Source organism: Dermacentor silvarum, chromosome 3 (assembly GCF_013339745.2).
Source record: "Dermacentor silvarum isolate Dsil-2018 chromosome 3, BIME_Dsil_1.4, whole genome shotgun sequence".
Classification (NCBI taxonomy): Eukaryota; Metazoa; Arthropoda; class Arachnida; order Ixodida; family Ixodidae; genus Dermacentor; species Dermacentor silvarum.
In genome coordinates, this window is record NC_051156.1 from 24536660 (window position 1) to 24563113 (window position 26454).

General features: G+C 51.8%; 1 protein-coding gene across 3 annotated transcripts in view; it reads right to left on the reverse strand.

The window, feature by feature from the left end:
- Positions 1-26454, reverse strand: part of LOC119445386 (lysophospholipid acyltransferase 5-like) — a 229556-nt gene that overhangs the window by 146912 nt on the left and 56190 nt on the right. For all 3 annotated transcript variants that reach the window (XM_049664504.1, XM_049664503.1, XM_037709693.2), the window contains one exon: positions 15888-15958. In XM_049664504.1, the coding sequence (XP_049520461.1) occupies positions 15888-15958 (71 nt within the window). The remainder of the gene's footprint in view (positions 1-15887; positions 15959-26454) is intronic.

Consider the following 26454-nt stretch of genomic DNA (forward strand, 5'->3'; position numbering starts at 1 on the left):
CATACCGTCCGCCTCCACCCGCCGCGCTGTCACTCGAGCCTCGCTGCGCGTGGAACGGCGGCGGGATCGCTTCACATTCCCCGAGGGTCGACGCGTCGGCATCGTTCGCCGACGAGCAGGTCCAGCGTGGTTGGGAATTATCAGACCGCGCCTTGGACCCGTACGCCTACGCGCTGAAAACAGCACAGCATAACGCGGCACGCAGTGCGCCGCGGCAGGAACTTGCGACTAATGCGAGAACAGAGGAGCGGCACATGCCGACCGCCGAGCGTGGAAGCTACGGCCCGCCGGATTGGAGCGACGGGCGCCCACGCCACCGAGGCTTCGGTGGCCGTTGCTACCAATGCGGCGGACTGGGGCACATCGCCCGTGACTGCGCAAGCACGCCGGGCCAAGGTCGAGCACGTGGTTCGGGAAACGGGCGAGGCCGCCGGTGATCCACCTTGGGTCCCGGGCGGCGATCTCGAACACAACTGGCGATTTCGATTTACTTGCGCCTTTGGCTTGTCGCGTAGGAGATGTCGCGGACTCGCAGGCGCCGTTCATCGAGCTAACGATAGCCCGAAAGAAGTTTGCCGCATTATTGGATACTGGGGCAAGCGCTTCTTTATTTGGTGACGAGGTGTTGCAGCATCTCCGCGAGAACAATATCCGCTTAAGAGATAGTGACATCACTTTCCGCCTTGCTTCCGGCACAGCACAATCGAGCGGTGCAGCTAGACTAGTTATTCGTTGGGAGAGACGCGTCAGGCGACAACGCCTCGTACATCTTCCCGGTCTGTCAGTGCCTGTTATTTTAGGTCGAGACTTTCTCGCCAAGTCGGGTATTTTGATAGACATCGCCAGCGGAGGTTACCGAGAGAACGGAACGGGTGTTTTGAAGCGTTTCGCAAAAGCGCCCGTGCCTGCGGCGACACGCCAGTCTCCGGGGGCGGCGCGAGCGGGCCACACCCAGCCGCAGCCGAGCGAGCAAACCGTAATCGGTAAAGACGATCAAAGCAACGGAGAGACGGTAGCACAACATTGTGCCGCGACGTTGCAAGGGGCAGCGCACCCACTTTTGTCAGAGGTCAACAGCCTGCCGGAGAGAGAACGGGCACGACTGTCATCGCTGTTGTACGAATACGACGCGATTTTCACGGACCGGCCGGGCCTCACTACGTTAGTCAGGCACAGGATAGACACGGGTGACGCTGCGCCGTGGAAATGTAATCCTCGGCCGATAAGCTTGACTAAACGGAAAGCACTTGACAGCGCCTTAGACGAACTCATCGACACAGGCGTTGTGGAAAGGTCGAACAGCCCATGGGGCTTCCCGGTAGTTCTAGTCCCGAAGAAGGACGATACTTATCGCCTTTGTGTAGACTACCGCAGGCTGAATGAGGTTACGAAGAAGGATGCGTACCCTCTACCCTCCATTTCCTCTTTAGTATCTAACCTAGGCGGGGCGAAGTACTTTACGACGCTCGATGCTAGTCGGGGATATTTTCAGGTCGAAATGGACGAGCGTGACAAAGAGAAAACGGCTTTCACTTGTCACCGCGGGCTCTTTCAGTTCAAAAGAATGTCTTTTGGCTTAGTCGGAGCTCCCGCTACTTATCAGAGGTTGATGGACCGAGTTCTAGGAGATGCGAAGTGGCAACATGCTCTCGCATATCTCGACGGTTTATTGGTTTAGTGGTTTATTCGAAAACATTCGACGAGCACTTGCGCCACTTGAGAGACGTCCTAGACAGGCTGAGGTCCGCGGGTATCACGTTGAACCCGAGTAAAGCTCAGATAGCTGCGAACAGAATAACGCTGTTGGGATTCACGTTGGACAACGGCCGCATTCTGCCGAGTGAGGATAAGCTCGAGGCTATACTGAGCTACCCGTCGCCGAAAGATATCGGCGAACTGAGACGCTTTCTGGGATTGGTGAACTTTTATCGCCAATTCATTCCAGACTGCGCGGCAGTGCAAGCGCCTTTAACGAAGCTCTTAAGGAAAGACGAGCGTTGGACTTGGGGTCCAGAGCAGGAGGCGGCACTGCGCGGCCTCACAAAGGTGCTCGCTGACACGGCAGAGTTGCAGCTGCCCGACTTGAACAGGGAGTTTGTGATTCAAACAGACGCAAGCGACCTGGGTCTAGGTGCAATTTTGCTTCAGGAGCACGGAGGCATTCTCCGACCGGTTGCGTTCGCGAGCCGTTCGTTGACGCCGGCGGAAAGGAACTACTCGGTGACAGAGAAGGAGTGTCTCGCGATAGTTTTCGCTCTGCGAAAGTTTGACTATTATGTCGACGGAGTGGCTTTCACAATTGAGACTGACCACATGGCTCTCACTTGGTTGAGGCGCTTGAGTGAGCCGAGTGGTCGCCTGGCGCGTTGGGCACTGCTGCTGCAGCGTTACGACTTCACCGTGCGCTACCGCAAAGGAAAAAGCAATGCCGCAGCGGACGCACTTTCGCGAGCGCCTGTCCGAGGCGAGGGAGAAACCCTGGCCGTAGCCCGAGTAAGGGACGCGGAACAACCGTCGATCCTGGGCGAGAGCGTGAACCACGTAGATGTTGTCGGTTCCGCAGGAGTTGTCTTCAGCAGAAAGGAGCTGTTCGAGGCTCAGCAGAAGGATCCGTTTTGTCGAAAAGTGCTTGACGGGCTCCGAGAGCCGGGCGGCGCGGCCGCCGCGCACATGGAGGCAGCTGGTATTGCTGTCGGTGCGGAGCGCTCAGGAACAGCTGGTAATGCTGTGAGCGCACTGGATTCCTATCTGCTGAATTCCGACGGCGTCCTGCTGAGGTATATTCCCACCGAGAACGACACAAGTGAGGCGTTTAAGGTGGTGATACCGCGCGCGTTGAGAGGAGCACTGCTACGCTACTTTCATGACTCGTGCATTGCTGGGCACGCGAGCGGCCCCAAGACTTACGTTAAGTTGTGTCGCTTCGCTACCTGGCCAGGCATGAAACGGGACGTGATTCGCTACGCCCGATCGTGTCATGTGTGCCAAAGCGTGAAGCCCCGAGGCGGACGACCGCCCGGCTTCATGCAGCCTATCGACAGCCAGACTCCCTGGCAAATCGCGGCATGTGACATCATGGGACCGTATCCCACAACACCGAGCAGGAACAAATTCTTGCTGGTGGTCACGGATCACTTCAGTAAATGGGTAGAACTTTTCCCCCTACGAAAACTGACGGCACGGGTGATCATGGATAAGTTGATGGAGGTTTTCACCAGGTTTGGTTTTCCGGAGCAGTTGATAACGGACAATGCGTCCTACTTCACTGCAAAGGTGTTCGTTGACTCATGCGCCGCACTGGGCATTAAGCATAAGAAAACGACAACCTACCATGCTCAGTCGAACCCCACTGAACGAGTCAATCGCAACATCAAGCACATGCTTGTCGCGTTCTCTGAAAGGCATAAGGACTGGGATACCTACCTTCCAGAGATCGGGTTTGCATTGCGATCGACAGTAAACCGCTCGACTGGGTATGCGCCTTCTTCTCTCAACCTGGGGAGAGAGCTGCCGAATCCGATGGATAGGGTTCTCGCGGATCGCAGCGGAATGCCAGTCGCGCCGTCAGCACGAGCTGAATACGCGACGCATCTACGTGCCAAGATGACGGAAGCTTTACATAAAGCACGCTGTAATCTTCGCACTGCAAGGGCACAGCAGAAGGCGCAGTACGACCGCTCGCATCGGAACGTCCACTACGAAGTGGGCGATCTGGTGCTTCGACGCCAGCACGTTCTCAGCGATGCTACCAAACAGTTCGCTGCCTCGCTGGCGCCGAAGTGGACCGGGCCGTATCTAGTGAGAGAGAAGGTTTCCTCGCTTGTTTACCGGCTCGAGAACAAGAAAGGAAAGCCGATCGGCGGACCGGTACACGTATGCGACCTGAAACGCTACGTGCCGCGTGATGAGCAGTGGGATGACGATCAGGCCCTCCCTCAACCGCGATCGGTGAGAGGGAGCAGTCAGAACAGAACGGCGAGCCCGCAGCCGCGCTACAATTTGCGTAGCAGGCGAAGGTAATCTGACTGCTAGTTGCGTAACCCGACGACTGCGAGGAACATTCGTAAGTCCGGGTGGCGTTGCGTACCGCGTGAGCATACAGCCGCGCCGGGCTGGCACCTTGGTAGTTCCTGCCGGGGAAGCGAACGTCTAGTGACCACGGAGCGCCGAGTATGGACGACGAGTCGTCGAGGCCACGACGGGAATGTGGCGTGAACGCTCGACGCGTGGGTGTGCGGTTTCACCAAAGACTGCTGTGAGGGCCAGTGCGGTGATTATCCTGTGCTGCGACTCGAATTGGTGATGATGCTTGCGAACATTCCCTTCGCAACAGACGTCGATGGTGTCCCCGGATACGGCCAACTATGCTGCTGATCACAGTGCCGTTCCGTGCAGTTTGCTATGCAGTTGCTGATAATAATTTCCAGGAGCAGAGCAAGACAAGATACGGCCGTGCGAATTGCCTGCAGTACGCGCTGGAACAACTGACGCCCTTGCAGTACTGACGGCGCTACGCCGGCCTTGGAGCCGCACGAACCGCTAGCCGGCGGACGACCACCCCCTCCAGCGCAGCCGACACCTAGGGCGCAGCACTGAGAGTCACCTTCGAGCCCCGACAACGATCCCGCCTCGCAAGCCCGAGCAGTGCAGCTGACCAGCCGCCTCCGAGTCGACATCAAGTGTCCGCCAGCTGAGGGCTACATCACCACAACGCTTCCTCGGTCGCCAACCTCGGCGGGTACTCAGGCAAACGGACGTCCCTAGGTGCCAGCCTCAACGTACGGGGGCCTTCTTAAGGGGGGGAGGATGTGGGGGAGCACACGCTGCCACCTTCTCCCGCGGGCGCTCGCCCGTCGCCGGCGCACGGAGCGCCCGCGACAGCAGCCGGGTGGACATCTCGTGCGCGCACACCGCGCGCTGCGGGAGCCGGGCGAACACGGGAGAAATGCACTTTGCCCTCTCCCGGTTCTCGCTCGCCTCTCGCGACGCGCGTGCCGCGCGGGAAGAGGGAAAGTATCCGGCGGGCGAGGAGGACACTCCCCTCGCGGAAAGGCAAAAAGGCATAAAAGAGCGCGACCGAGAGACCCCCGCTCTCTCTGACCTCGCTTGACCTTCTGCCTGGACGGATTTTACCTGCTGAAAGCCGTGAGTGACCTCGTTCGCGTGACTACCACACGCGACGAGGCAAGCCTATTTTATTAGTTGTTATACAGAGCGGACTTTCCTCTACAAGTGTGTTTTATTGCTGACAGCAATAAACGTTGTTGAGTTGACTCGCTGGTTGCCTTATTCGCCCGAACCCTACGTAGCTGCGATTACACGCGCTACGGGTTGGGGAAGACCCCCACAACCGTCACTCCGCATCGTGGTCGGTGTACCCGGTTTGGATGACGTATCATTATGCCCAAAAGATTGAACTTATAATTAGCCAGTAATTGACCCACATCTCCGACAAGGGGGGATGTGGTGTAAAGGGCGTTCATAACCATACTGATATCACTAACAACTTTTCTATGTTATCTGTCTATGGTGTTCCTATGTTGGCTGTGTATACAAGATATGCAAATAAAGTGACATGGGCATTCGCCTGCCCAGAAACTCGGCTGTACGCTCACTACACTATGCTGTAAAGGGCATTCATGTAGAGGGCGTTTCTAACCATACTGATATAACGAACAACTTATTTATGTTATCAGTCTACGGTGTTGTGACGGTGGTAGTAGTGATGATGAAGATAAAGTCGATAAAGTGACCTTTTATTGGGCGAACATGTGCCCACAAAAGCAAGTTGCACACAAAACACAACGATAGCGGCGAACACAGTCGGGAATCGTCAAAATCTGATCAGCGGCGAAACACTTCGGCTTTTATACATGAGTCATCGAAGGTTCCAGAGTAATCCCTGGTGCCCGCGTGTCTTCCAGAAAGTACTAGACAATTCGCGTTACTTATACAATCAGATTACATAAGCGTCGGTGACAACAGACAATGCATAGAAGCATCGATAATGTTCAAGAAACTTCCAATACATGCAGGCGCGTCCTGCACCGAACGGTATGTTAGCCGGTGAAAAGGGGTCACCGGTGAAAGATAAACAAGTACACGTGTCAATATGTTGGCCGTGTATAAAAGATACGGAAATAAATTGGCATGGGCATTCGCCTGCCCAAGAACTCGGCAGCACGCTCACTACATGGTGTCAGAAGTGGGCGTGCTTCTACCGCAACGGTGGAAGGGGATGTGCCAGTGGGGATGTGCAGTGAATAACAGTCGCTGGCGCGGTCAGAGCAGTCATCCAGGCACGGCATGAATAACGATGACAAGATCTTGGGTACCTTCAAGCGCTCGTCCGTGTCTCTTCTTGTGTCGTCTGTTTGGCGCTTTAAATAATTTAGTAACATGCACCAACTAGCCCAACAAAAAGTTCTGCATGAATGGTACTTTGCCAAACGCACCGGCAAGTACACCCGTATTTGCGTCAGCAAACCTCAGACCTCCGCCGTCCTTCAATTTCAGCAACCTAGCGCAGTGGAAACATTGGCTCGTCCAGTTCGAAGACTACCTCTACGCTTTAGGCCTGTACGCTGCATATGAAGAAGTGCGTGTCTGCACACTGCTGTACACCATGGGTCTGCAGGCAAGGAAAATTCTCAGCTCACTGCAGGTTTCTGAGGCTGATATGGCGGACTACTAGCAAGTCACCGGGAAGTTCAACTCTGACCATCTATCCGGTAAACGAGCTGTACTAAAGCCTTAGGTTTCACCGCCGGGTACAGCAACCTGGCGAGTCGGCGGATGCTTTCTACACGCCACTTTGGGTCATGGTGCGACAGTGCAACTACCCTTCCAAAGTCAAGGAGCGGTTAGTGCGCGATCGTTTCGTCGTGGGCTTGCTTGACAGCAACCTCTCCGACAAGCTGCACAGGTGCTCAACACTCAGCCTCGAAGCAGATTTCATCCAAGCACGCCAAAAGAGGACGCCGAGAAGGAGCGCATTGTGCGTGGCTCCCCCGTCGCAAGTGCTGCATCTCCAGTCGTCTCTGTGGACACAACAAAAGCGAAGATGAATCGTCTGCGACCATAGAAAAAGAATAACAGGAGGTGAAACTATGGGCTGGCGCCAGCGCGAGCACTTGTCGTGATTCACGCTGGGAGAGGAGGAAACACGCAGCTTCTGACATGCTATAGCTGGTGGCGAATGTTGACGCAGCGCCCCTTGCGGAGACGCAAGGAACTACTTCCCTCGCGGTCGGAGCGGTGCGCACATGGCCGCGGTCACGGAGGAAAAAAAAAATTCGCTCTCCTGCTCTCCAACAGCGCCCGGCGTCATCTGCTACTGGTCGCTTGCGCTGGATTGTTGGATGCCGCAAAAAGATTTGCGCCAGCGCGGTTAGCACTCAAGGAATAAAAGACCTGTAGACCATCTTGGTATAAATAATTTTTCAAGATTTCAATTTAGGATCACATGCTTTTTAAGCGGCATTAAGAATACTTGAAAGATCAGCCAATATTGCAGCCAGGCGTGTATAGAAAGAGCAGACGATTTGTAACCATACCCATGCACGTATAGAAAATTGCACTTGGCGCTTTTTATTTTTTGGCAGAACGAAACACGAGAATTTATCTTTATTATCATGCACCATAAAAAGTGCCGATCAGAGTATGTGATACATTGCTACCATGCGGGGAAACAAAATTTAATTTTATCTCTGCCGCACGTTTGGGGAAACGTGGACATACGGAACAGCAGAGTAGAGCAGAGTCTGCCGCTCACTTTGTGCTGTCAGAATCATCCCTTCTAAGTTCTGCAGTTCCTCCACGATGTATATGTTCGCTGTGTATGCGTTCACTGATTATCGAAAATGGGGCGCCGATGCTTTGTCCTAAACTGTAACAGCGGATATAAGTACTCCACGGAAAACGCTCATACTTTCAAAGCTCCAAATGACATTGAACGCCTGCAAGAATGGGCGAGAGTTATAGAAAACGAGCATTGAGAACTGACCACAAAACAACGTCTGCTAAGAATATCCCCCCCCCCCCCTTGCAAAAGCCAAAACGTCAGCTTCAGTCTCCGGGGGTAAGTGTAATGTGTGTAGTGTGCAGAGCGTTCCACCCGAGAGCGGAATGCCCGGCCCGGCGAGCTTTTTGTAACAAGTGCCGAAAGAAGGGCCACATTGCAGTGGTGTGTCGTTCTTTGGTGTCGTCTATTATATAGGAATAAACGAGGTTGGCTCAGTTGACCTGCCGCGGGCTAAGTACGTTGACGTTGAAGTCACCTGGTCACTGCTCAAGTTCGAGGTTGATAGCGGCGCTGAAGTTTCTGTCGTTCCGTGCACGTTCTCGGGAATACCGGCGAGGCTCGACTCCCAAGAAGCTCAGCTCGCGGGCCTCAGAGGGCAGCCGCTAGTCATCTTGGGTACCTTCTGGGCTACCTTGAGGTGGAGAGGCTGGACGGCTGAGCAGAAAATGTACGTGGTGCATTCACAAACGGCGGCTCTGCTAGGCTTTCCAGCCATTCAAGCGCTGCAAGTGGTCAAATTTGTGGACGGAATGACTGGGGGTGAGTCATTCAAGACTGAACGCATCGCTCCCGACCTGTTCGAAGGACTCGGCGTGCTGGACAAACCGTACGAGATTCGCATTGAACCAGTGTCGCGGGTCACCGATCTCGGGGGTGTGCGGGTGTTAAAAGAGATGGAAATGGAAGACGCATGTCGACACAGCAAACAGATATTTAATAACACTCGAACTTAAAACTAAAAATAAAACATACTCAAACTAAGACTAACTCATAATAAAGCAAAATGTAGGCACACTAACACTTGTACAACCTACTTAATAAATGCGTTCTTCATTCCGCCTGCGTTCCGTCTTTGGCGTTTGCTACGCGAAAGCCAGGCAACCGTGGCCTACCGCCGAGACGCTACAAAGAGTCGTCTTACTGCACTCGTCGTTGCACGTATTTTCCAGTCTGAAGCTTGTCGGCTCTTTTTCCAACAAGTCGGTGTCGATGCTGTAATTGTTGCCTTGCCGTCGTCGCGTCGCCTCGTTCGTCTTAGATGTCGACGTCTCGTACTTCGTAGGTGACGAGGCGCGGCATTGCCTAGGCCCACCTTGATAGGCCTAACGTCGGGATGCGTTGCAACTTCTTTCGAGTGTCGACGTGGCGTCTCGAGGAATATCTAACTTGCTGGTCCGCCGCAGAAGAGGGATCCTCTCTGGGGTGCCCAGTCCCGCCGTGAGAGGCTGCAGCCAGTCCAGGAGCCTCGCTCGAACTTCGCCGAGGTTGACGGCCACACCTTGGACGGCCAACGTCACGGACTCAGCCGGACCCCTAAGTCTCCCATCGCCCGAGCGTAGCTGACGATGCGACCTTCCTTGCCCAGAGCCACGTCGATAATCCACGGACAGTGTCGTTCTTCCCGTGATTTCAGCTCAGGTCACGCGCCTCGAGGGCTCGAGCCGTTCAGACTACGCCGTGCTTCTCGAGCTCTTCTTCCTTTTCGCGCCGCAGGCGCCCTCTTACATATGACGACTAGGTGCCGTCCCATTCTCGTTAAGCACACCAAGAAGGATACACATCCCGTTGTGTCCTGTTGTAAAATCTGAGCTCGACAAGATGGAAGCGCTGGGCATAATTAGGCAGGTCACGAAGCCAGCGATGGTGTACTGATCTGGTGGTGGTGCAAAAGAAATCTGGCAGCTACCGCTTGTGCGTGGACTTGACGAAAGTGAACAAGTACGTCCTTCGAGAGCGACACGTCTTACCGACTGTGTAACAAGTACTGGGACTCCCCGGAGAGGCGAAGGTCTTATCCAAACTGAACGCGATGTCTAGTTTTCACCAGGTCAAGCTGGCAGAGGACAGCCAGGAACTTACACAACGTTCATAACACCTTTCAGGAGGTACTATTTTTGCCACCTACCTTTCAGCATTACGTTTGCACCAGCGTATTTTCAGCACCGGATGTCCCACATTTTGGAGGGTCAGCAAGGCATGGTTAACATGATCGATGACGTCCTGGTGTTCAACCGCAACCGAGAGGAGTACGACAACTGGCTTAGAAAGGTGTTGGACTGGTTACACCGGGCAGCGCTGACTCTTATGGGAATCCCTGGGTTCCATGACCACCGCACGCACGGCGAACGTCGCGTCGGCGCATGCACGCCAGGGAGGGTGGGGAGAGGGGAAACTTTCCTTTCGCGGGCAGCGCACAGGAATCGCAAGCGCTATCAGCGTCACCTTGTGTGTCACGTGAGATCCCTCTGACATCGCCCAAGTCTCTTGAGTCACCAGCAAGCGGCGATCGCCGCCGCTCTCGTTTTTCCGGACGTGGTTAGCCAACCGCATCTTTGCCACAACAATCGCCGCGGCCGCCCATATTTTCCACTTGGTAAGTCGGAAGCCCTTCTTTACCTAATGTATTATTCTCTTCGAGGGAACTCGAAGCAATGCCAACTATAGCTAGCTGGCCTGCTCGAAGTGTTAGTTGCAGTCGTAATAAATGCTTTCCTAGTGTACACGTGGATGTCTATTGTTACCTCAAGCTTGTACCAGACCACGGTTGATAGGCAGGCATGCAGCAACCGCGGGGCTCAGTATGTCGAGGCAGAGAGCCGTTGACATTCCCCCCCATATCCCGACATTTGGCGTCGGGGCAAGCTCTTGGAAACGGGACGATCAGTTCGGTGCGAGGAAGGCTTTGTCCGAACCAACATTAGGCCTCACCCAAAGGCGTGATTGCTAGCTAGATTGGGCATGTGCTTCCTTCGGTGCGAGTTAACGCTGCACCAGTGTCACCGAACTCGTGTAGACACTGAGATTTGCTGCGACTTTTCTCCTAAGAGTACACCTGAAGCGAGTGAGTGCAGCTGCCGACGCGGTGATCGATTTTCCTTGTACATATGTAAATAGCCTCCATTCTGTATATTTGGCGCTGTGAGCCGGGCGACGGAAACGTCAGCGGGGCACAGTCCCAGGAGTTGGCTCGGGAGCCGTGTGTTGAGCAGTGACCGGGGACCACTTAGCTAGGCCTGCATCTCCTCATGGCAGCTGATTAGAACCCTTTATGGGGCTTTTGTGGCATGGTATCCGTCACGGACGCGATTAGGCCTAAGGCCCTTCGCAGCTGCCGGTCCCACGTTCGAAGATGACCATGCCGTCACATTTAGCGGGTGCAAACGGATTCGCTAGTTTTACTACATATACTCGCCCGAGTGTAGAAACCTCGTTTGAAATAGAAGGCTTATTTTGTTCAGATGGACTCAATATTTTGCGGGCGGAATAACCAAAATCTCGGGTGACCATAGAGCGCTTTGTTCATATGAGCCTCGCCCACTTTCATGCTGTGTCGGACCGGAAAAATTCGGTCAAAGCGAATAACTTCATTGAAACGAAATTGATCGGTTTTTTTTTGTTGCCGCATAAAGCTATGTGGTAGACGGGTGGTTGAGCATCGTGTCAGACGGTCGACGCCACGGCAGCCTCTACTACCTTAATTCAAAGTGTTTGTGGAGTGCATTTGAGCAACTTTGCAGAATGAGTGAATTTGAGCAACTTTGCAGAATGAGTGAAGCCGCCTTGACTTGCTATTGCTGCCATCGTCCACGTTCCTGCCTGCTGTCTCGGCCTCAAATTGCAGCGGAGGCCCCTCTCTGTTCCCAGTCCAATGCAGCAGCACATGGCAGCCACGATGAGGGAGGCCCACCATCAGAGGATGCGCGTTGCGAGGTTGATCGTGCGGGCACGCGCACCGCTTCGCTAAAGTCCTGACCCGCTGTTCCCGGGGGGACATTGAGGCACGGACACTGAGGGCAAGCCATCTTCAGCCCCCGTCATCGTCAACCACTGTGACAGCTGCCATATCAGTATGACTGCCACACAGGACTCTGCTGCCTATCAATGTGCATTCTGCCATTTCCTGCCGGAGTTTACCATCACATCTGCCCAGATACTTTGTCAACGCCGTTTTTCCAGCGATTTCTCCACTGTAGGGCAACATTTAAGGGTGGAGGGATGTGGGAATCCCCAGGTCCCATGACCGCCACACGCGCGGCAAATGTCGCGTTGGGCGCATGGCGCCAGGGAGGGTGCGTGCTTGACTGTTACTCATTTTTCTGGGCACAGGTTCGCCCAATAATATTGTCACGTAGTAGTGATGGTCAAGAAAACAGTCGCAAAACTGTGTATGACGAAACTGGTTGTTTATTGGGCGAACCTGTGCCCACAAAAGCAAGCTACACTCAAAGCACAACGATAGCGGCGAACACAGTCGGCGATCGTCGAAAATCTGATCAGCGGCGAAACGCGTCGGCTTTTATACCTGAGTCATCGAAGGTTCTAGATTAATGCCTGATGCCCGCATGTCTTCCAGAAAGTTCTAGACAATTCGCGTCGGTCGCACAATCAGATAACATAAGCGTCGGTGAAAACAGGCAACGGAAAGAAGCATCGATAACGTTCTAGAAACTTCCGATACAGGCGCGTCCTGCGTCGCGCGATAACGTTTTACATTTGTTAGCCGGTGGAAAGCGGCCACCGGTGAAAGATAAACATGTATACGTGTCAATATCTTCTCTATGGAGAGCACAAGGAAATGTAAAATCAAATTCTTCCAGAACAGCATCTGTTTTGTCATAAACGTCCCTCTCGCTTACAAACTTTGAGAAATGTTCCTCAGCTGCTTTGAAGAGGAGATAGAGATGCATGTTTGGGTGTGTCAAATAACCTCTCGTCTTGCAGTTCACCAGGTCTGCTTCGGGAGCTTTATCAATGCCCGTTTTCCCTACAAGAGCTTGCTTGCAAGAAGCACAGGATGCTTCTTTGCTCAACGTCCTCGCTAGAAATCCTGTCACATAATAGATGATGCACTCAACAACAGTGGCATTTGAATAATCATGTTCAAATACCTCGTCACACTCCCACGTTCCGATGCTTACTAAGCCATCCAGCTTCTCTTTCAGCTCTTGGAGTTTGTCCGTGCGCTGTGCGGCTGAGGACTTAAATATCTCCCTAAAGTCGGCAAGAGTAATAAAGACAGACTGCCTCTTTTCTGGCGCTACACAGTTTCCGAAGCGTGGTGGTTTGAGACAGAGTGACAGCACGCGGTACAGTTGTAAAAAAGTTGGGAAAGTAGGATGCTCATTCTGTCCGCCTGCTTGCCTGATGATACCGAAGAAGCAGGGTCCTGGTTCATTTTTGCTGTGAGGACAAGTGCTCCAGAAGGTCCCTTACCGACTTCATTGTAACCCGCAATCCATCAGCTGCGTTAGAAAGGCGTCCTTGTGTATGTCACCCCGCAGCACTTCTTCCTCCCAGTCATCAAGCCACGCAGATAGATGCCTTGATGGTCTTTACATCCTGGTGTCAGTCCCTCAGCCGGAAAGCGTCGGTTGAGGGCATCAAATAGATCATTTAGCAGAAGTGTAAATTCCACAGTAGGCTCGACATCATACAGCCGTGGTGCTCCTTGACGTGCGTAAAACTGCAATCCCTTTGCGACAGTCCTGCTGAAAATTTGGGTGGCCAGCTTAACTCTCATGCGGAGCATGTTTAAGGGGTTAACATGATTGTAAGAGAGCTTTGGACACACTTGAAGCTCTCCAGCATTTTTAGTGTCTGCTACAAACAGGGCATCATAGCATGACCATTTTATAAGCTTGCCCTTCCTCTGGAGGATTTTCTTGTCATGCAAACGGTTCCGGATACACTTGAAAAGGTGAGGCACGTCTGCTATCACATACACTCTTCTCGATGGATCTGATGGATGTTCAAAGGAATTAACCACACGCCCTTTAGCACTGCCGATTCCTAACGTCTTCCACATCGCCCTATTAGTGGATGCGCCCCCTGTCGCAAACAACACCATCAATGATAACGCCAGCCTGCTCTAAGCGCACAATGCATTGAAGCAGTAACTGGGCTAAAAGTGTCCCTTTCGTCGGACCTTTTGAAGCGAACACTGCTATTGGCTGCAAGTAATTCTCACCAAATGGTGAGAATGCAAAAACCAGTCCGTGATCAGCCAACTCGTTTTTCTGACCAATATCCTCACCATGATCAACGAGACCAGCGTAAGTCATTGTTTTTGAGTTTACAGACATTTGTTTCCTGACTTGAATTTCATCATGGATGAGCATTCCTCTCCGCTGAAAGGCCGCCTTGCTGGAGATTTTAACCTTTAGAGCTGTGAAAAACTCATCGTCAAAGCCACATTTCAAGCCCACCATGCTAATGTGTTTCCTTATCGTGGAAACACATGGCAAAGGTAACACCTCGTTTCGCAGAAAGGAGTAAGAAGCGGGGCTTCTAATACGCATCAGGAGGCACAGCAGCAGCAAGTCGTCGGAGTACCTTCTGTTCTTTGCACTTGTTGCTCTAGCAGCAGAGATACATTCTTCCAGGAGAACAAGCTGCATTGGAGAAATATCAAGCCTTTGAAGCTTATCTCTAACTTCTTCATGCTGTAGCTTCATTATTTCTTTTCTGCTGTTCTGAAGTTCTTTTGCGAGCAGTTGGTTGCGCTTCATCAGTCGTGCGCGTGACCGTTACAATGCGGCTTTCGCTTTCCGCAAGGCGTCAAGCTTCTCTTTTTCAGCAGGCATCACAGAAAGCCTGATGCACATAAGTGGTTGCTTCTGTAGAGCTCTTGCAATCCGTCAGTCATTATGTATCCTCAAAGTGTCAGCCAATGCTCTGCATGACCGACAAATGGCACTACCTGGTGATACCAGTGGGCATTTGTTGTGTCTCCATTTCCTTTGACAGTTGATGTAAGCGCATTGAGGTGTGACATTAGGAAAATCTTTCAAGCTTGGCCCTCCAGAGCAAACGTCTAAATTGGCCACTGCTCGTACTGTATCTTCAACTTCGGACACGGATGTAGCAAGCGAACTGATGCCTACATCACTAGATGCAACAGGCTTACCAAAAATGACACTTGCACAGTCATGTCGCTTTTGACGTGCACAGACTTTCGGTTAAACGGCACATCGGGTCCATCACAGCTAGCGTGAAGCATCGGCAAACAAAACATCCCTAAGCCCGTCCGTATCAATTCGATGGACTGCCCACGATGAAGATGGAAGGCACATGCTTGAAGCCAAGGTGAAGAGTTCATCAAATGCTGACTTATTAGAATACCCAGCTTGGGCTTCAGTAGCGTCGCCGACGTCGTTTGCTTCAGCAGCCCTTTGCTCCGGGTACTGCACTTTCTGCAAGCAAATGAGATTGGGACTCTTCACAACGTTTTCCGCATGCAGATGTGCAGGACAGTTCGCCACACGTCTGCCGTATTATATTCTTTCGAGGGCTCTTAATCTTGACAAGTAGCGCGGCGCACCATCGAAAATAGATGGCAGAGCGTCTTTGGCAAGCCCCGGCTCTCCTCTTCCCCGACATTAAAACATGACCATTAATCTCTGCGGACCAAGTCTTTTAGGATAAAATGGGGAGCAAAGTGTCTCTCACACACACGATCCGTTCTTTGCAGCACGCGGTCTTTTCGTGGTATCGCTCGCCTCCATGCCTGAAGCCTTTCTTCGTTGGCTGGCGGCGTGCTTTTCCTTGCAAGATTTGTAGCCACTATTGCAAAACGGCACAAAGCACTTGCCCATTCTTCCTCCGCGCACAGACACCTGGATACGAGCACAGTTTCGAAAAACCACACAAAAAACAACGGCAGCTACAAACTGACAAAAGAAACCAGCGTGCAATGCGGGGCCTCCGCAGCACGAGCATGCGGGCGATACCCGTGGTCCTGAGTTCGGCGCACGGCGGAACGAGAACTCATTCCACCTCTCCCCACAAAGCGCTCCCTCTGCGTCGTTCTCTCACCTAAAGTATTTCTTACACCGTGCTCATGGGACAAGAAAGGGCTGCTTACCAGGGGGGCTTGACAGCTTTTCGATGGAAGAAGTTGCCCTGGGTGAAGTCCAGGTACCGCTTCATGGGGAACTGCACATTACCACAATCAAGTCAGTCGGCCGCCCATTGCAGAATGCCACATCGAGGCAGCAATGTAGCGAGTGGTGCATGTCCACAAATATTCCGAGCATTCCACTACAATGTGTTGCATTTGGGATGCTGTACCAGTCAGTCCAAAAAATAACATCAAAGCTCAAACATCATTGCTGCCAAGCTGTTGTCGTGCAAGCAATGTGAATGCATGATCATGAACTGCTTTATGAATGAAAATGTCAATCATGCACAAAATAATACATATGAGAGAGAAAAAGGTACTTGTGGAACAATATGTCCACCTGTAAGCAAAAGTAGTACGCACACTAAAGGTCTTACTAGAAACTGCTTTCTTTACAGTAGCCTGAACAGGCCTGTCACAGTGCACAATTCTGAGCTGTACATTCATGGCACAAATAAAAATTCAGGCCTCCTGACACATGCCCCTGGACTATCTTTTCCAGTTTGACTATCTCATGCGTGTTATGATCACAATGCCTGTATAAAATGGCACGCATCAAATACTGGAGAGAGAGAGAAAGCCACCCTTTACATGCCCACGTTACAATGTAGCACCTCTCTCAATGCCTGTCATTCACACATAATATAATGCTTATCTCATGCGAGAGTGGAACCACAATCCATAAACATGTTCGTTTTCACAACAATCACTTTTTGTTGGCAACTAAGGCCGAGTCTGCCTGCACAGCTGTTTGGTGCTCACAGAACAACCTTTGGTGGCATGCTTGACCGGATGCTTCACGGCAGGATAGTTTATGGTGTCAGGTCAAGTACTTTACCGAAACAGCTATTAATTAGCCAAAACAAACCTGATGCTAGAGGAGGTTGAAGCATTAGCCGCATCGATAGAGTCGGCTGAAATGGATACGAAAAAGATGTCTTCCGACTTGACAGCTGTGCTGAAGGTAAGCAAGCAGCAAAGTGAATGCTGATACGTTGGAGTTAGAATGTCGAAATTGTGGCAGTAAGAAGCACAACAGGAACACTTGCGGCTGGGCGAAAGCCCGGTGTTACCAGTGTGGCAGGCAAGCTCATATTGCGAAGATGTGCCTTAGCGAAGTACGCAGAGCAAGAAAGGATGTTTCCAGCATACACAAGTGGGGAGAAGTGCTATTAGTAGCAGAAGAATCATCGGAGGAAAACGACCACGATGTGCACATCTGGACATTAACTGCACCTTAGAAAGATAAGCTCAAGTCTCCCGATTTGTTGTATGTTTATGCGGTGCAGCACTGATGTTCCAATGATTGTTGACACTGGTTCACACGTTAGCATCGTGCCTAGAGACCTGCTTGACAAGAACCAAGAACACTGGCCCCCATTACAAACCACACACATCAAGTTTTCCTGTTACCTAGGAAAACTGGCCGTGCTTGGAAAATTAGACATGCCTGTGTGTTACAACAAGGTGGTCAAAAGCTCCTTGATAGTACTGAACTGCTCACAGGGCCGAGCCTCTGTGGACGCAATTTGATTTTTCAGATGAGTGATGCGGGATCCTGTGCTCAACGTGTCAGCGTAGCACGAGGCTAGCCCAGGAGACAACCATTCTCCGCAGGTATGAATGCTGTTAAGGAACTTGGCCAAACTAGCAGGCCCCTAGTACGCCTCCAACTCAAAGAAGGAGCGGCGCCGAAGTTTTGTAACGCTCGTTCCCTTCCTTTTGCCTTGTGCAACAAGGTTTAGAAACAGATCGATAGGCTGGTAACACTTAGAATGCATGCAGAGTGGGCTACGCCCATTGTGCTGGTTCTGAAGGACGGCATGGTCAGAATATGTGGCGATGTTAAGGTGACCTTAAACCCCCTGTGTGAGCTCAAGCAGTATTAAATGCCAATCATTGACAATATTGTTACGCAAAAGCTACAGAAGGACAGAGGAGGAGAACGAAGTGCGCTTGTCTGACTCGGCTCGGTGTCGGCGCGGCAACCCTTTGCCCCTTTTCATCGATTCATCTTTAAATAAACGAACCCCATCGTAACAGTTTTAGTGGACAGTGCTGGGTAAAACAACGGCGCCCCCGAAGAATGACAACGAACCGACCGCTGAGGCACAATCCGTGGAGCTTCGACGAAGTCGCCGAATTGCCGGTCTGCCACCAGAGATGGCTTCTGACGGAGACAATCCGCCACCTTCTACCAGCGTTCCATGGCAGCCCTACATCGAGCCACGCACCTTCGCTGGAAAAGACAGAGAAGACGTGGACGGATGGCTCAGCTTCTAACAACGAGCAAGTCGGTTCAACGGCTGGAATGCCACCGCCCAGCTTAACAACATCGCCTTCTTCCTCAAGGGAACAGCGTCTGTGTGGCTTGAAAACCATGAAGAAAGCTTGACAACTTGGGAGAAGTTCGTAGACGAAATTAACAAGTGTTTCGGAGATCCGACAGCTAAAAAGAAGCGTGCAGAGCAAACGCTAATGCAGCGAGCTCAAGTCACCGGCGAAACTTGCACTACGTACATCAAGGAAGTGCTTAAGTTGTGCAAGGCCTTGGACAATCAGATGTCAGAAGAGGATAAAGTTGGCCATCTGCTGAAAGGGATCGCTGAGGATGTGTACCAGTTCCTCATAGGAAAAGACCGTCTGGAATCCGTAACGGACGTCGTTCTGCACTGCCGCACATTTGAAGCGCTCAAAGCTCGGCGCATCACACCGAAGTTCGGTCACCTGGCCAACGTGACTAACGTCGCCAGTGTTGACGTGGTCCCAGCTCCATCCGACCTCGCCTCAATGATTCGGCAAGTGGTGCGCGAAGAGCTTGACCGACGCCAGGCGGTTCCCCTCTCAACTCCTCAGGTTCGAGAGCCTTTCTCTTCCGGCGACTTTGGTGAGACGTCCATTACCGCCGCCTCCGTAGACAACTTCGCACCTCGTCCAGGAGTGTCAAACCATACTACGAACACGCATCCCAGTTACCAATTTCACAACGGTTACTCACGTAGACCGCCTGCAGTTCCTCAAGAGTGGGATGGCCATGCCAGTTATCCTCCTACTGACAATTTCAGTGCGTCCCGTGCACGCCCCATCTGCTTCCAATGCGGCATTCGCGGTCACGTCGCCCGATTTTGTCCTCACCGCCGTCGCACGTCACCACTGTCCTATGAACGACCCCGTACTTTTTATCGGCGGGGCAACTGACAAGGTGACGAGACACGTTGGTCCTCTGATTCTGATAGCAGGACGCTCTACCAGGCGAATTACCGTAGCGACTCACCAGCTTCTGTGCGGAGCTTGACGCCGCCGCCTTCACACCAGCGCAGGTAGCCATCTCCGCGACGGCGTCTCACGTCCCCGCCGCCGGGAGGTGCGGTCACTAGTCATCTTCAGCTACATGGCCCTATGCCTCCGCCAGTCGCCATGTGTCATAATAAGATTCGTGTTTTAGTGGACAATGTTACTACTTTGGCCTTAGTGGACACAGGAGCGAGTGTCTCCGTTATCAGCCAACATTTCAAAACCTGACTAGGCCGTAAAGTGATGTTTCGCTGGGACACCTCTAATACATTTCGTGCTGTGAGTGGCGAGTTGCTCCGACCTATTGGTGTGTGCACCGCGAATGTTTACTTCTCCGATAACGTGTATCAAGCCGAATTCGCAGTGCTTGCTAAGTCCACTCACGACGCAATTCTTCACCTCGATTTCCTACAACAATGCGGTGCCACTGTTGACTGCGGTACCGGCGAGCTTTTCCTCTCTCCTCTTGCTGACCAACCTGCTACATGTTCACGCACTCTCGCCGTCATTGAAGATACTGTCTTACGGGCACGTTCCTTATCCAGAGTACGAGTTGCTGCTTGCGGTGTCGACGCCGATGCATTTGATGCAATTGTTGAGCCTGTGCCTTCGATGGTTGCGAAGAAAAGTGTGCTCGTACCTCGATGCGTCCTCTCTGTGGCCTGCGGAACAACTACACTATTGGTGTCAAATTTAGCCTCCCAGTCTGTTGTGCTACCCAGCGGTATCCGACTTGCCTCTTTTGAAGTGGATACCAGTCTCAGCATAGGCGCTTTAACTGATGACACGTCCCATGAATTCCAAGAGCACGGTGCTGAAGACTCGTTGCCGTTTCTAAAAATCATCAACAAGTCATTGTCGTTGAGAAGCGTCAAGCCCTCGTCAGCGTCCTTCGAAAGCATGCGTCATTGTTTGATTTCGCACAGAACGCTAACAAAGTTCGCGTTCCAACTACGCGGGCTCGCCACAGGATCGACACGGGGCCCGCGCATCCCATAAGGCAGAAGCCTTACCGCATGTCCGCGTCAGAGCGCAAGATCATCGCTCAACAGTTCGACGACATGCTACCCAAGGGCGTCATACAAGATTCCTCTAGCCCTTGGGCTGTGCCGGTCATCCTCGTGAAAAAGAAAGATGGGTCCTGGAGGTTTTGTGTAGACTACCGGCATCTCAATTCTGTGGTGAAAAAGGATGTGTATCCACTTCCCCGGATCGATGACGTTATCGACTGTCTTCATTCCGCATCCTACTTTTCATCTGTAGACCTCAGATCGGGCTACTGGCAGATACCCATGCATTCAACTGACAAAGAGAAAACCGCTTTTGTGACCCCAGACGGCTTGTTTGAATTCAACGTCATGCCGTTTGGTTTGTGCAACGCGCCTGAAACATTTGAACGGTTTATGAACACGCTACTGCGCGGCCTGAAATGGGAGATTTGTTTATGTTATCTTGACGACGTCGTCATTTTTGGCCGCACCTTTGCAGAGCACAACCATCGACTGGACATTGTTCTGACGTGCCTTGAACAAGCTGCCCTTACCCTAACTCAAAGAAATGTCACTTTGGCCAACGAGAGGCGCTAGTACTTGGGCATCTAGTGGACAAGCAGGGGGTGCGACCAGACCCACAGAAGGTCGCTGCAGTTACCGGCTTTAAACAACCGCAGTCACAACGCGAGCTGAGGAGCTTCTTGGGTCTTTGCTCGTACTTTCGACGTTTTGTGCCCAACTTTGCCGATACTGCCTACCCTCTGACTTCATTGCTGCGCAAGGATAACCCTTTCACCTGGACAGCAGATTGCGATTCCTCATTTCGTCAACTGAAGTTCCTGCTCTCTTCCGAACCAATCCTTCGCCATTTTGACCCCTCTGCCTCAACAGAATTGCGCACCGATGCGAGCGGAATCGGCCTCGGCGCCGTCCTCGTCCAGCGTTTTGGTGACGCCGAGCATGCCATTGCCTACGCCAGCCGTTCGTTGAGCAAGGCCGAACAGAATTACACCGTCACTGAGCAAGAGTGCCTCGCTGTCGTCTTTGCAGTCCAGAAGTTCCGGCCATATCTCTACGGGCGCCGCTTTACGATCATTACTGATCACCATTCACTATGTTGGTTGGTTGGTCTCCGCGACCCGTCTGGCCGCCTTGCTCGATGGGCGCTACGTTTGCAGGAATTTGACTTTGCAGTCCGTTTCAAGAGTGGCCGGCATCATGCGGACGCCGACTGTCTTTCGAGGCTCCCTCTACCGACAAGTGAATGTGACGCCAACAATTTCGATGAGTTTCTGGCCGCCATCGACGACATTATTTTTCCCGATCTGGCCACCTTCCGGGAAGAGCAGCATAATGACCGCAGCCTGGATGGCCTTTTTCCCTCAGCTGCTCAGCCAACGGGTAACAATGGCTTCGTCATCCAAGATGACCTGCTCTACAAGAAGAACTGCGCGACTGAGGGTGCCCGCCTCCTCTTAGTGGTCCCTAAGAATTTGAGAAACCACGTACCCCGTGCTATGCACGACTCCACCGCTCGACACCTGGGTTTCACCAGAACATACAACCGCATTCAGGGTCGATTCTATTGGATTGGTATGCGACGCGATATAGAAAAGTATGTGGCCAGTTGTGACAAATGCCAGCAATTCAAGCGCCCTAATACTGCGCCGGTCGGACTCCTTCACCCTGTGGCGCCACCATCATCTCCTTTCGAAATGGTTAGAGTTCATCTTCTCAGTCTATTCCCGCGCTCACCCAATGACAACCGCTGGATTTATAGTCTGCGTTGACCACCTGACGCGTTATGCGGAAACCGCAGCGATGCCAACGGCCACGGCTCTTGATGTTTCGAGCTTCCTCCTGTCCTCCGTTATACTGCGTCATGGACCCCCTCGTGTTATTGTGAGCGATCGCGGTCGCCAGTTCGTGGCCGACGTAGTCGAAGAGCTGTTGTGTCTCTGTGCTTGCCAGTTTCGCCACGCGACCCCGTATCATCCGCAGACAAATGGTCTTGTCGAGCGCACTAACAGAACTTTGACCAACATGCTTTCGATGTACGTGGATTCCAGGCACAAAAATTGGGATAACATCTTGCCTTTTATCACATACGCCTTCAACACAGCAAAGCATGAAACTACAGGCTACAGCCCTTTCTATCTTCTTTATGTTAGACCACCCCGCAACTTCCTTGACACCATTCTACCTTTTATTCCTCATGCGGACTCTTCTATTGCCCAGACTCTCTGCCGCGCTGAGGAAGCACGCCGCATAGCTCAGCTCCGTACGTTGGCATCCCAGGACCGCTCCAAGATCCGCTATGATGCACGACATAAGAATGTGTCATACGACAAAGGGGACATTGTATGGCTTTGGACACCACTTCGCAAGCGCGGCCTGTGCCAGAAGTTTCTGGCTCGTTACACTGGGCCTTTCGTTATCACCGATCGCCTCAGTGATGCAACCTACTTGATTGCTCGCCTCGAGTCCAATGGCTACCGGTCTAAGAAGACGCAGCTTGCTCACGTCGCTCGCCTGAAACGCTGTTATCCACGTGACTCAGAGTGGACGTAACAGTTACTCGCCCAGCGGGCTTCGTCTGTGACGGGAGGAATGTTACACAAAAGCTACGGAAGGACAGAAGAGGAGAATGAAGTGCGCTTTATTTTGGAGCGGCTCGGTGTCGGCACGGCAACCCTTTGCCCCTTTTCATCGATTCATCTTTAAATAAACGCACCCCATCGTAACAATATTTTTGGATGTCTGAATAGTGGGGATTACTTCAGCACGCTAGACCTACAAGATGCTTAGTTAGAGTCGGGTTCCCCTGATGACCACTCGAAGCTGTGCGTCAATACTACCGTGGGCTATTTTGTTACAATTTAATACCTTTCGGTATAGCCTCAGCACCTGCTAAGTCTCAGCAGAAAAGCGAGACTGTTTTGCAGGGTCTAACATGTATGCAACCTTATCTTGACAACGTTTTCGTACCGGAGAACCATGGGAATACCAACAAGTTAAAACAAGTATTGCAGCGTTTCCGTGAGCATGGAGTGAAGCTCAGGCTTTACAAGTGCAGTTTTCGTCAAGCAACAATCACGTACCTTGGCCATCGAATCGATGACGAAGGCCTGCATCCGATCAAGAAACACATCGAAGCAATCGCGACAGCCCCCAACCCGCAAAATGTCCAGGAATTGCGCTCACTTCTGGGCATGTTTTCATTTTACCCAAAGTTCGTGCCCAACATGTCTTCGTTTCTCGCATCACTGTATAAGTTACTAGAGAATGACACACAATGGCTTAACTTATACAATAACACAACGCTAAGAGACAAGAAGAGAGCTGCGGATCAGAGAGCAAACGGGGATAGCCAATATTCTAATTGATAAAAAGTGGAATTGAGAAAAAAGTGGAGCTGTGCAGACCATGTAATGTGTTAACCATTACAGAATGTAACCATTAGAGTTACAGAATGGATACCAAGAGAAGGGAAGCGCAGTCAAGGACGGCAGAAAACTAGGTGGGGTGATGAAATTAGGAAATTTGCAGGCGCAAGTTGGAATCAGCTAGCGCAAGACAAGGGTAATTGGAGATCGCAGGGAGAAGCGTTCATCCTGCAGTGGACATAAATATAGGTTCATGATGATGATGATGTATATTGCTAGGATACGGTGAACGCTTTGAAGTGAAGGAAGACGACGTGAGTACGAACTGTGATTTCCTCAGTCCCTAAGTCTCTCGCATTCATCATTTTCATTATTAATGCATCTCACCGTAACACTATTGGTCGAGGTGCTGGGTAACAAAGAGGAATCCAGGACGAACGATCACGGAAGCGCAACAACATCTGGAGCTACGCCGAAGCCACTGCCTGGCCGGACTACCACCACTTTCAATGGAGGCGATTCCTGACGACAACACGCGGCCTTCATCTGGCGCTACGTGGCAACATCACATGGCGCCACAGACTTTCGCCGGAATAGTCGGAGAAGACGTCGAGTGGCTGAACAACTACAGTCGGGTGTGTCGATACAACCGTTGGGATTCGGACACCCGGCTGACCAACATGCCATTTTTTCTAGAAGGCACGGCGCTGGTGTGATTTGAAAACCATGAAGAAACTCTAGCCACACAGGAAAACTTCCTGGATGAAATAACGAGCTGCTTTAGGGACCCATCTCTGATGAAGAAGCGCGCCGAGCAGACTTTTATGCAGCGTGTTCAAGTGCCAGGCGAGACTTGTACAATTTACATTGAGGAAATCGTGAAACTGTGCAAGTCTGTAGACCCTCGCATGAAAGAAGACAAGGTCGGACATCTTCTGAAAGGGATTGCCGAGGACGTTTACAACTTCCTCATAGAAAAGCACACCTTGGAGTCTGTAGCAGACGTGATCAAACATTGTCGCATGTTTGAGACTCTAAAGGCTAGGCGCATTACACCTAAGTTTGGTAGACTTGCCGTCACCACTATTGCGAGTGTTGATATTGGTACTATACCCTCCTGTGATCTCGCATCAATGATAAGAACTTGATCAACGTGACGTCGCTGTGACAAGGGCACATGTCAGCGATGCCTATTTACCTTACTACGCAATGTGTGCGTCCGTTCATGCCACGGGATATGATGACGTGCCCCGATCAAGAGCACCGGAACGACCAACCTACTACTTGTATCGTCGCGATGACCTGCAGAAAGCCCTGAACCAACCACATATCATGATCATCACGAATACACGGAGCCTAGTGGAAGGTCTGGTGAAGTGCGTGAGGCACTTGTGTGCTTCCAATGCGGTGCCCGTGGCTCGATTCTGCCCTGAGCACTGTCGCGTACAACCACGGTATTACGAGAAACTGCCGGCGCCTCCTCAACAGAACAGTCGGCACGGTAGTGCTTGCTAGAAACAAGACACATACTTCGGAAACAGCATCTAGCAGAACTCCCTTGGCGACACGTTCGTTGGCAACAACTTAGCAACAACTCCAACAGAACTCCCGCAGCGACTCACCCACCTCCGTACGAAGCCTGACGCCTAGCCTTGTGCGAATAGTGCTTTTTGGCTCAAAGCAAATTCGAAGCGAATAGTAATTCTTCTGGAATAATTTCGAAGCAAATACTTCGAATAGTAGCAAGTAAAGAAGAAAAGAAAAGGCAGAGCGCTAAGGTCTGAGATTTATTCAAGGAAAGTAAACAACTTGGTTACTTACGAAAATCTACAAATTTTCGTGCAAAAACACTAGCTGTTCCACATACTGGGGTTTGAGGTGCTCCCTTCTGCAGCTTACAACGGCTCCTGCAGCGGAAAAAAGCCTTTCACTTCTTGTCTGGGTGGATGGTATCGAAAGATACCTACAGGCAGCTGCAACCAGGGTTGGGTAAAGGTGGCTGCCCTTGCTTTTCCACCACACAAGGGGGTCTTCGGACCGGGAAAGAAAGGCGGGCCTTCAAGTACCCAGCAACCTCATCCGAGATTGTACGGCTTGACTGATGATGTGCACGCGAACTGAAGTGTGTAAAAGCACTCTACACAGAGTCCCCTGATGAGTCTACAGAGCAGGTGCTGCTCTCACTTGTTGCTGTACCATGTTGATCAACTGTACTAAAGTCCGACGAATCGAAGTCGTCTTCCGAGTCTGTGCTGCTACGATCATCCGCAAATTCGAGCCCAGATGCATCGGAATGCATCGAAACTCGTCGTTTCCGTGGAGTGGACGCGCGCGACGTAGATGCCAAACAACGAGTGCTCGTCACCCCGACTATGCAGGCGCTTTAAAAGTCCCCGCGCAGTGAATAAGAGAAACACAAATCCGAAACTGATAAAATAGTCTCTCTTTAACCCGCTCGATGGCGCTAGCTGTCCAAAGCGCTCGGAGAAGCGCCAAAATTCGAACTTGTACTATAGAGAAAATACTGTCGACGGGAATAGGCGCGGTCACGAAAGTGTTAAATGCGTTGCTAGGGTTGTCGTACTTGTCGGGGTCTTCAGGACTGCCTTGCATTTAAGACATCGAGCTTCGGTTCCCAGTGGAATCTTTACAAAAAAGTTGCAAATCGGATTGCTGGCCACATGCAAGTCCCCCATGGTGCTCTCTGGAGTGGTCCAAGGCGGCTGGAATTGACCAAATGCCGCCGACAGAGTCGCCCACTAAATGCAACCGACCACACCACGACGCCAACAAATGCGTTTTTGTACGCCTTTGTTCCGAGTATAGTTCTGTTTTCCTGGCTTGGTCTGGATTGGATTG